This window comes from Triticum aestivum, chromosome 3A (assembly GCF_018294505.1).
Source record: "Triticum aestivum cultivar Chinese Spring chromosome 3A, IWGSC CS RefSeq v2.1, whole genome shotgun sequence".
NCBI classification, from domain to species: Eukaryota; Viridiplantae; Streptophyta; class Magnoliopsida; order Poales; family Poaceae; genus Triticum; species Triticum aestivum.
The window spans coordinates 593,575,834-593,585,882 of record NC_057800.1 but is presented as its reverse complement, the minus strand read 5'-3'; the positions used below and the strand labels follow the sequence as shown (position 1 = coordinate 593,585,882).

Sequence of the window (10,049 nt, the reverse complement as noted above, 5' to 3'; positions counted from 1 at the left end):
AACGACGGGGATGGGGCGGCGACGGGGGCGACGACGAGGGATATGGAGACGGGGGCGGTGGGCGACGGGGCAGAGGAGAAGAAGCAGATGAGAAACTGAAATTTTTGAAGCGTTTAGTTATATAGGATGGACCTTTAGTACTGGTTGGAGCCACCAACTGGTACTAAAGGCCTGTTTTGGCCAGGCCAAGCGGCGGGAAGCGCACCCCCTTTAGTACCGGGTGGTGGCTCCAACGGGTACTAAAGGCCCCCCCCCCCTTTAGTACTGGTTGGTGCCACCACCCGGTACTAAAGAGGTGCGCTGGCGCAGGTGCGGTGCGGCAAGTTTAGTCCCACCTCGCTAGCCGAGGGGCGTCCGCACTGGTTTATAACCCCCCGTGCGGTAGCTCTCTCGAGCTTCTCTCCAAAGCAGGCCTACTGGGCCTACATGTTTTGTGCTGCCCTATGGGCCAACTGGGCCTTTGCGGGCCTGCATCCTGGCCCAACAACAGGTTGGGTTTCTAGTCGTATGCAGGCCGCTCTGGCCCAGTAGGCGGATTTTTTTAGTTTTTTTGCATTATTTATTTTTGAGTTGTTTTTTTGTGTATTTAGAGTTTCTTTGTGAATATTTTTGCTTTAGGTACAAAAAATTACAAACTTTCTATTAGTGCCCGTAGTTTTGAAATTTGAATAGTTTAAATTTTGAATTATTTGAAATTAGTGTGAATCACTAGTTTGCGAATAAGTTAACTCTAAAAATCAGTAAAGGCATGAAAGAATTTGTTTGCACATAAAATTTCTTCGTATTTCGAATGCCAAAACACATAACTACCCTAACTATTATAGAGATTCCCTCCTGGGTGTGAAACATAGAAGAAAGTGATGATAGTGAAGCCGATCACATCCTAGATCTTTGGGTGTGAAACTTTTTCTTCGCGTGTGTCCCTTTGCGCTGTAACCATGGAAAACCTTCATCATTTAACGGGATGCTCGGGTCAATATTCACTGTGAATGGAGCAATTTCATCAAACTTTTCATAATCTTCTGACATGTCTGTCTTGTCATCCACTCCCACGATGTTTCTCTTCCCAGAAAGAACTATGTGCCGCTTTGGTCATCGTACGATGCATTCGCTTCCTTATCTTTTCTTTTTCTTGGCTTGGTAGACATGTCCTTCATATAGAAAACCTGTGCCACATCATTGGCTAGGACGAATGGTTCGTCTGCATACGCAAGATTGTTGAGATCCACTGTTGTCATTCCGTACTGCGGGTCTTCCGTTACCCCGCCTCGTGTCATATTGACCCATTTGCACCGAAACAAAGGGACCTTCAAACCACGTCGATAGTCAAGTTCCCATATGTTCTGTATATAACCATAATATGTTTCCTTTCCCGTCTTAGTTTCTGCATCAAAGTGGACACCACTGTTTTGGTTGGTGCTCTTCTTATCTTGGGCGATCGTGTAAAATGTATTACCATTTATCTCGTACCCTTTGAAAGTCATTATATTTAAAGATGGTAACTGGGACAACAAGTACATGTCATCTTTAATAGAGGTGTCATGCATGGTACGTGTCTGCAACCAGCTGGCGAAACTCCTGGTTTGTTCGCGTGTAATCCAGTCATCAGACCGCTCCGGGTGTTTGGAGCATAGCAAATTCTTGTGTTCATCCATATACGGAGCCATCAAGGCGGAATTCTGTAGAACTGTGTAGTGTGCTTCAGTGAGAGAATGTCTATCCATACATATTATTTGTTCCCCTCCTAACGTGCCTTTTCCATCCAGTCTGCCCTTATGCCGTGATTCAGGAACACCAATCGGCTTAAGGTCAGGAATAAAGTCAATACAAAACTCAATGACCTCCTCATTTTCATGGCCCTTGGAGATGCTTCCTTCTGGCCTAGCACGGTTATGAACATATTTCTTTAAGACTCCCATGAACGTCTCAAAGGGGAACATATTGTGTAGAAATACAGGACCCAAAATGTTAATCTCTTCGCATAGGTGAACTAGGACGTGTGTGATGATGTTGAAGAAGGATGATGGGAACACCAACTCGAAACTCATAAGACATTGCACCAAATCATTCTCTAACCTTGGTATGATTTCTGGATCGATTACCTTCTGAGAGATTGCATTGAGAAATGCACATAGCTTCACAATGGCTAATCGAATGTTTTCCGGTAGAAGCCCCCTCAATGCAACTGGAAGCAGTTGCGTCATAATCACGTGGCAGTCATGAGACTTTAGGTTTTGGAACTTTTTCTCTGCCATGTTTATTATTCCCTTTATATTCGACGAGAAGCCAGACGGTACCTTAATACTAAGCAGGCATTCAAAGAAGATTTCCTTCTCTTCTTTGGTAAGAGCGTAGCTTGCATGACCCTGATGTATGCCATCTTTTCCGTGCATACGTTGCTGGTCCTCCCGTGCCTCAGGTGTATCTTTTGTCTTCCCATACACGCCCAAGAGGCCAAGCAGGGTCACACAAAGATTCTTCGTCACGTGCATCACGTTGATTGCGGAGCGGACCTCTAGGTCTTTCCAATAGGGCAGGTCTCAAAATATAGATTTCTTCTTCTACATGGGTGCGCGTCCGTCAGCATCATTCGGAACAGGTTGTCCACCAGGACCCTTTCCAAAGACCACCTTCAAATCTTTAACCATATCATGTACATCAGCACCAGTACGGTGGCGAGGCTTCGTCCGGTGATCCGCCTCACCTTTGAAATGCTTGCCTTTCTTTCTTATGGGATGCCTGCTCGGAAGAAATCGACGATGTCCCAGGTACACATTCTTCTTACAATTAGCCAAATATATACTGTCGGTATCGTCCAAACAATGCGTGCATGCGTGGTATCCCTTGTTTGTCTGTCCTGAAAGGTTACTGAGAGCAGGCCAATCATTGATGGTCACGAACAGCAACGCCTTTAGGTCAAATTCTTCCCCCATGTGCTCATCCCACGCACGTACACATGTTCCATTCCACAGTTGTAAGAGTTCTTCAACTAATAGCCTTAGGTACACATCAATGTCGTTGCCGGGTTGCTTAGGGCCTTGGATGAGCACTAGCATCATAATGAACTTTCGCTTCATGCACAACCAAGGAGGAAGGTTATACAAACATAGAGTCATAGGCCAGGTGCTATGGTTGCTGCTCTGCTCCCCAAAAGGATTAATGCCATCTGCGCTTAGACCAAACCATACGTTCCTTGCGTCATCTGCAAACTCCTTCCCGTACTTTCTTTCGATTTTTCTCCACTACGACCCGTCAGCGGGTACTCTCAACTTTCCATCTTTTTTACGGTCTTCTCTATGCCATCGCATCGCCTTGGCATGCTCTTTGTTTTGGAACAAACGTTTCAACCGTGGTATTATAGGAGCATACCACATCACCTTGGCAGGAATCTTCTTTCTGGGGCGCTCGCCCTCGACATCACCAGGGTCATCGCGGCTGATCTTATAGCGCAATGCACCACATACCGGGCAAGCGTTCAAATCCTCGCACTCACCATGGTAGAGGATGCAATCATTAGGGCATGCATGTATCTTCTGCACCTCTAACCCTAGAGGGCAGACAGCCTTCTTTGCTTCGTACGTACTCTAGGGCAATTTGTTGTCCTTTGGAAGCATATCCTTTATCATTATCAGCAACTTTCCAAATCCCTTGTCAGATACACCATTCTCTGTCTTCCATTGCAGCAATTCCAGTATGGTGTCCAGCTTTTTCTTGTCACCTACGCAATTCGGGTACAACAATTTTTTGTGATCCTCTAACATGCGCTGCAACTTCTTCTTCTCCAAATTACTTGCGCAGTTTCTCTTTGCATCGGCAATGGCCCGACCTAGATCATCAACGGGCTCATCCGATGCCTCTTCTTCAGCTTCTTACCGCATTGCCGGCTCAGCTTCTTCCCGCATTACCGGCTCAGCTTCTTCCCTCATTGTTGTATCATCGTATTCAGGGAACCCATGGCCAGGATAGCTGTCGTTGTCCTCTTCTTCTTCATTGTCTTCCATCATAACCCCTCTTTCTCCATGCTTCGTCCAAACATTATAGTGGGGCATGAAACCGGACTCAAACAGGTGGACGTGAATGGTTCTTGACGTAGAGTAATTGTGACCATTCTTACAGCCAGCACATGGACAAGGCATAAAACCATCCGCTCGCTTGTTTGCCTCAGCCGCAAGCAGAAAAGTACGCACGCCATTAATGAACTCGGGAGAGCATCGGTCATCGTACATCCATTGCCGGCTCATCTTCAATACACAGCACCGAAAACATTAAATTAATACAATACATAAAGTTCATACATAAAGATCATACAACACTTAAATGCAACAAACAAATAACTCTCTAGCTAAAGAATTTAAATGCAACAACAAATGCGATCAAGATCGCAACTAAGGTAACAATTGATCCAACACCATAATGATACCAAGCCTCACTATGAATGGCATATTTTCTAATCTTTCTAATCTTCAAGCGCATTTTCTCCATCTTAATCTTGTGATCACCGACGACATCGGCAACATGCAACTCCAATTCCATCTTCTCCCCCTCAATTCTTTTCAATTTTTCCTTCAAATCCTCGTTTTCTCTTTCAACTAAATTTAACCTCTCGACAATATGGTCGGTTGGAATTTCCGGTTCAACTACCTCCTACATACAAATATCTATGTCAACTTGATGGGCATAATTTGTCATAAATACGAAATGCAATGAATAGTTTTAAAAGAGAATATACCACATCCGAATCATAACCCGGACGAGGGCCGACGGGGATGGATATGAAAACCATGGCACTATGTATAACAAACAATGTATGGGTAAGATAGTTATACGAGGAACTATATATCCAAATCACACAAACATCAATTTTTTATATAAAACATTCATGAAAAAGAGGCTCACCACAAGGTGGTGCCGGCGACGGGACGTTGCGGGCGATCGACGGTGGTTACGACAGAGATTTAGAAGGCACTAAGTAAAGCACACCTACATATGCAAACTAAGTGTTATTTTTGACCTCAAATTGCATATAAATCAAATACTAGCACATATATATAATTCCCCCAAATTACTAAACTCAAAAATCAATCACTATATAAAGCATTGCACGAGCTAATCTAGCAATGAGAGATGAAAGGATAAAGTTGTTAACCTTTGTGATCATTTGAATGGATGGGGGCCTTTAAATCTTGAAAAAAATTGGGCAAAATGTGTGATGAGCTTGAGAGGAAGAGGGAAAAGAACAGAGAGGAGAGGGGAAAGGGGAAGAACAGAGCGAGCTCGGGTGGAGGAAGGGTCTATGTAGGACGACCTTTAGTAGCGGTTCGTGATATGACCCGGTACTAAAGGTGCTGGAGGGCCCCCGGACTGACAACATCCTGCCACCACTCACTTTAGTACCGGTTCGTGGCACGAACCGGTGCTAAAGGTTCGCCACGAACCGGTACTAATGAGAGCGGCCCGGCTAGCCGTTGGAACCGGCACTAATGTACACATTAGTGCCGGCTCAAATTCAAACCGGCACTAATGTGCTTCACGTTTGACCCTTTTTCTACTAGTGAACCCACGTCTCTCCACGCTGCTGCCGCCGCCGGTGATCCCATCCCGTTCAGCGTGTACACGGTTGACGAAAGAGCAGGCCTCCGAAATCCCGCCTCTCTAGATCATGTACATGAGAGGGATGATTAAGTTTTTGGGGAGCGTCTCATACGCAACTGCTCGCCGCCGTTCGTCCGCTTCCTCTACTTCATCCGCGTCCACGGCGTCGTCATCATGTCCATCAATGCCGAGGGAGCCGCCGCCGAGAAGGCTGCCGCTCACCAGAAGGAGGCTGTCGCCACTGCCGCTGCTACGGCCAACTGGCCAACTAGAGGGTATAGCATGATTATCCCGCTCCAGTATGTCATTCTATGTGCATAGATGTTTCTACTATATGCGTAGTAAGCGCTTATTTAGATCGCAATCAGTATGTCGTTAATACTTTCATGCCATAATCACGATTATTTTTTGATTAAATTAATCAAAAAATTACCTATTTACTCTATTTTCTCAACACAAAAGTCCTCAACATGAAAATTCTTGATATTATCGAAGCGAACAACTTTGCCTTTTGTATTATCTCAATCCAAAGTGGCATACAACCTCAAAACCGATGCATGGTCAGAGACAGAAATTGAAAAGTCAAGTTGGAAATTCCGACTTAAATGTCCGACCCAATGTCCGACTTTAGTGGATTCTCTGTTTCAACTATTTCATCCCAACATGTCCTATTTCTTTGCGGATTTTCTGTCCGAGTTAGTCTAGGTTTTGACCTGTTGAACAGGTTTTTGAGTCTTTTTCTTTGTACGGAAAGTCCATCTGTCACATATATAAATGAGAGACCACGACCAATTAAACACCACATAATTGACAAATAAATTTATCATTTTTACCTTCACTTTTATCTATCTTATTTTCTTTTTTCCCGTTCTTCGTTTTTTAAAGAACTTCCTCGTTCTCCATGTTCACTTATAGCGAATCTCAAGGCCCTAGGACGATCGGGTCGACCTGGATAGCCCATAACCGTCTCGTGCCGTCCCTCCCAGCATATGTGACGTTTTGGATGCTCAAAAGACCCCACCGACTTGTCTTAGGTATCATGCTCCCGACTAGTTCCCTGTGGCGACATGGCATGGTTATAGGCACACGGTGACACGTTCATGTCGGAACGCAAATATACTCCGGATCTGTCCACTAAATGGTGAGGTTGTGTCGCAAGCTGAGGCAGACATCTCCTAAGCTTTACTGAAGCAGATCGCCGAAACGGAGGGAGTTGACAACGGTCTCCCACTCCCAGTCGAAGCTACCATCGAGAAATTCCCCGACAGAAGAAGCACCAAGTTCCACCTCCGACGAGTAGGACGAGGACGACGGTGACAACCATCCCCGCGACGTGTCACCGGGCGCCTCGCCGTGACGGCGTGCGCCGTGCTCGGCTGGGAGCGACGGCAGCAGAAGCGAGCCCCTGTTCCAGTCGACGGCACCAACGGCTCCACGAGCGTTTGAGCCGGAGTCGACGACGGTAGGAGGCACCGTCGCCGCCCCTTGCTGGCACGCGTCGCCAAAGCCCGCTCCGCAGGTGTGCTCGCCGTAGTAGGCGATCACGAACGCCGCGGGCTCCTCCTGCGACCGCTGCACCCGCCGGGTCGCGGCGCAGCCCTCGCCGCTGAACGCGCAGCGGTAGTAGAGCCTGCATGCAACAAAATAGCGTCAGGATATGCTCTGATCGACCATTAGGGGCATTTCTTTCAACTGTACGTACCTCGGGTGGTTGCTTCCGTTGATGTCCTTTTGCCCGTACTTCCTCCACACGAACCCGTCCGCCGTCGTGTGCGCCTGGACCTCTATGTGCGCCTCCGCAGCACGTACCCTGCGAAATCGACGGCAACCTGTCAAACCCTCATGCTCGTGCAAAGGGTGGAGGAAATCTTTCATTTGAACTATCGCACCTTCTTTTGGACGGCATGGCGGCCGAGGGAAGATGGCAGGATGTGGCGCTAGGGTCCGTCATCTTCCTCTTTTTATCGGTGGCGCCCGCGCTCACCGCGGCGATCACCCGGTCGCTGCAGCGGAGGATCTCCGCGGCGAGCGCCTGGTGCTCGGCCCGCACGGGCGGGGACGCTGCTCGGAGCAGCTCCCCGAGGTGCGCCGCGGACTGTTGCCCCATGGTCATCAGCTCCAGCACCACGGCTGTCGGGGTGGCCAGCGCCATGGCGAGAGTCTCTCTGCTCTGCTAGCTCGAACTTCGCACTAGAAAAGGACAGTACGTGCACCAACTTTTTTTGGCTTTTGGGTGTCTGAGCTTGTGAGTGCGAATGAATCAGCGGGTCGTGCCGGATCGTGCTTTATACCAGAAACCTAGGACGAGGGAACCAACGGGGAAGGGGCATGGAAGGCGGCCGAGCGACCTACGCGACAGCTAAGTCCACTCTCGGAGCTCAACCCTTCCTTTCCCTTTGCAGCCGATCGAAGAGAAAGTGAGGCCAAGAGATAAGGGCATCTCCAACACTCACCCCCAAAATTTCCTCCAATATTCATCAGCCGACGGGACCGGTCCGCGAACGTAGAAGCAGAGCCGGACATCTAACACTATCCGCGTACATTTAAAAAACTGTTTAAACAAATCGCATGAACTTCATTCAAACTGGATTAAGGTAAAACTAGTCTACGGCCGGCGCCGGCGGATATCTATTCCCACGACAAGGATACCCTTGACTAGTCTACGGTCGGTCACGGCAGATCTCTATTGTTTTCCCCATGTCCGGACTGTCATGAGCCCCAAAGATAAGTGCTTCAGCGCAAAGGGCCTCCGCTTCCCAATGTTCGGCAGCGGCGCTCATCGGAGTGGCACCGAAGGAATATGCTTCAGCTGCAGGGCACCCTTCCCCACTAGTTGAAGCATATTCCTCCAGTTGTGTACGCCGGCGACGCCCCGGTAGTGACATTCATGGGACACAAGCGGTGGCCTCTCCTGTTCTACTTTTTTTCCGATGATGGCGGCGGGAGCGGACGTGCTGGCCGCCGCCTCGTCGATCTTCGCAAAGCAGGCAGGGCACTGTTCCGCAAATGTTGATGGCGGATGGCACGTCCGCGGGCATGGAGGAGCAGTATGACACGACCTCGTCCACAACAGCAATGTTGTCTGTGTCGCCGTGCTCCCCCGCGTGCCGGCCTAGAGCAAGTCACCACTCCTCGGCGAGCTGGCTTGGAGCAGTTGCTAAACCACGTGCCGCTTTGGAGCTTCCGCCATCGCGAGCTGGCCTGCACGGCCTAGAGCGTCGAGGGAGGTGGAACAAAGAGCATCCTGACTCGTTTCCAGTGGGCACAACAACCACCCAGCCAACTTTTATGCCGGGGAACTCATATTCTTGCTTGCCGAATGCTGTGGAGAGTGCGGAGAAAAAGGTGCAAGGAGGAGATGGGAGCGAAGGTGTGGTGCGACTTTCTTAAATAGCGGACGGACTTGGAGCCAACCGACATTATGTTTAGTGACGGCCGGCTCGCGAACGGACGTGTGGCTGAAGTAGATTTGTCAGCACATGGGTGAGTTTAATGGAGGGAGATGGACAATTTGTAGCCGTTTGAATGCGGCGAGGAGGCGTGTTCAGCTGGGCGGGCAGCAGACAGTGCTCTCTCGGCCTACGCGCCGCTTCAATGTCAGCAGTGAGAGGTCGCATCAGTTCAGCGCCAGCGTCAATGTGGAGGGCTGTTCTACAACGGCATGAGTGCGGGTAGGCGGCGCCGGGCGGGAACGCACGCAAGCGCGGGTGGTTTTTTTGGGTGGGCCAGGCCACCAGGGTAGTCGGGAGCGGTTGTGAGAGTGGTCTGGATGCCCTCCCTTTGTCTCCGTTTTGTGGGAAAAAGCATGTCAGGACCGACCAGCGCACATGTGTAGGATCGTGTTGGATGGCAAAACACGTCCGGACCGTCTGATCTGGATGGTTGTGGATGGTTTAAGGGTCGGCGTTGGAGATGCCCTAACATGCTAAGGATAGAGCCAAGAGATAACAGGCTCAAAAACGCCAAAAGAGTTTTTTTTAACACAGTACAATCGAAGTCACTCACATACACGAGCATATACTCATCTCTATGAACGCACACACACACATCCTACCCCTATGAGCACCTCCAAGAGACTGAGTCAGCATAAAAGCATTTACAGCTGAACTTGGCAAATCCAGCCCCTCAAACATCCGCGGATGCGACCGAGCGCATCCGCGGGCACTGACGAGGCACTCCTCAGATAACTCTCTCTGCATCCAAACACCTCATATATGAAACTCCGCCTCCATCTCAGCTTCCACCTCGTCCTAGAGCGTGTCGGTCTCCGCCTTTTCTTTTCGGAGGAAGTGCCAGTTGGACTCCACGTATACCTCATCCTGGATGGACTCCAGAATGGCTGTCTGCTCTGGCATCTCCGCCGCTTGAGCGACGGTGAACTCCGCCCTGCTGAAGCCCGCAACTAATGCCGGCTCCTCCTCTGGCTCTGCCGCGTCCGCCTCCTCCGGATGTGCCCC

At 49.2% G+C, this 10,049-nt stretch overlaps 1 protein-coding gene across 1 annotated transcript; it reads right to left on the bottom strand.

Annotated features, from left to right (window-relative positions):
- Positions 1–6,344: 6,344 nt before the first annotated feature.
- On the bottom strand, positions 6,345–7,832 carry LOC123058726 (transcription factor WRKY19). Its single transcript, XM_044481419.1, has 3 exons — positions 7,482–7,832; positions 7,295–7,402; positions 6,345–7,222 (listed from the first exon to the last, which is right to left on the bottom strand). Exons 1-3 carry the CDS (start codon positions 7,742–7,744, stop codon positions 6,775–6,777), a joined length of 819 nt encoding a protein of 272 aa, XP_044337354.1. The 5' UTR covers positions 7,745–7,832; the 3' UTR covers positions 6,345–6,774.
- Between the last annotated feature and the right edge of the window lie 2,217 nt (positions 7,833–10,049).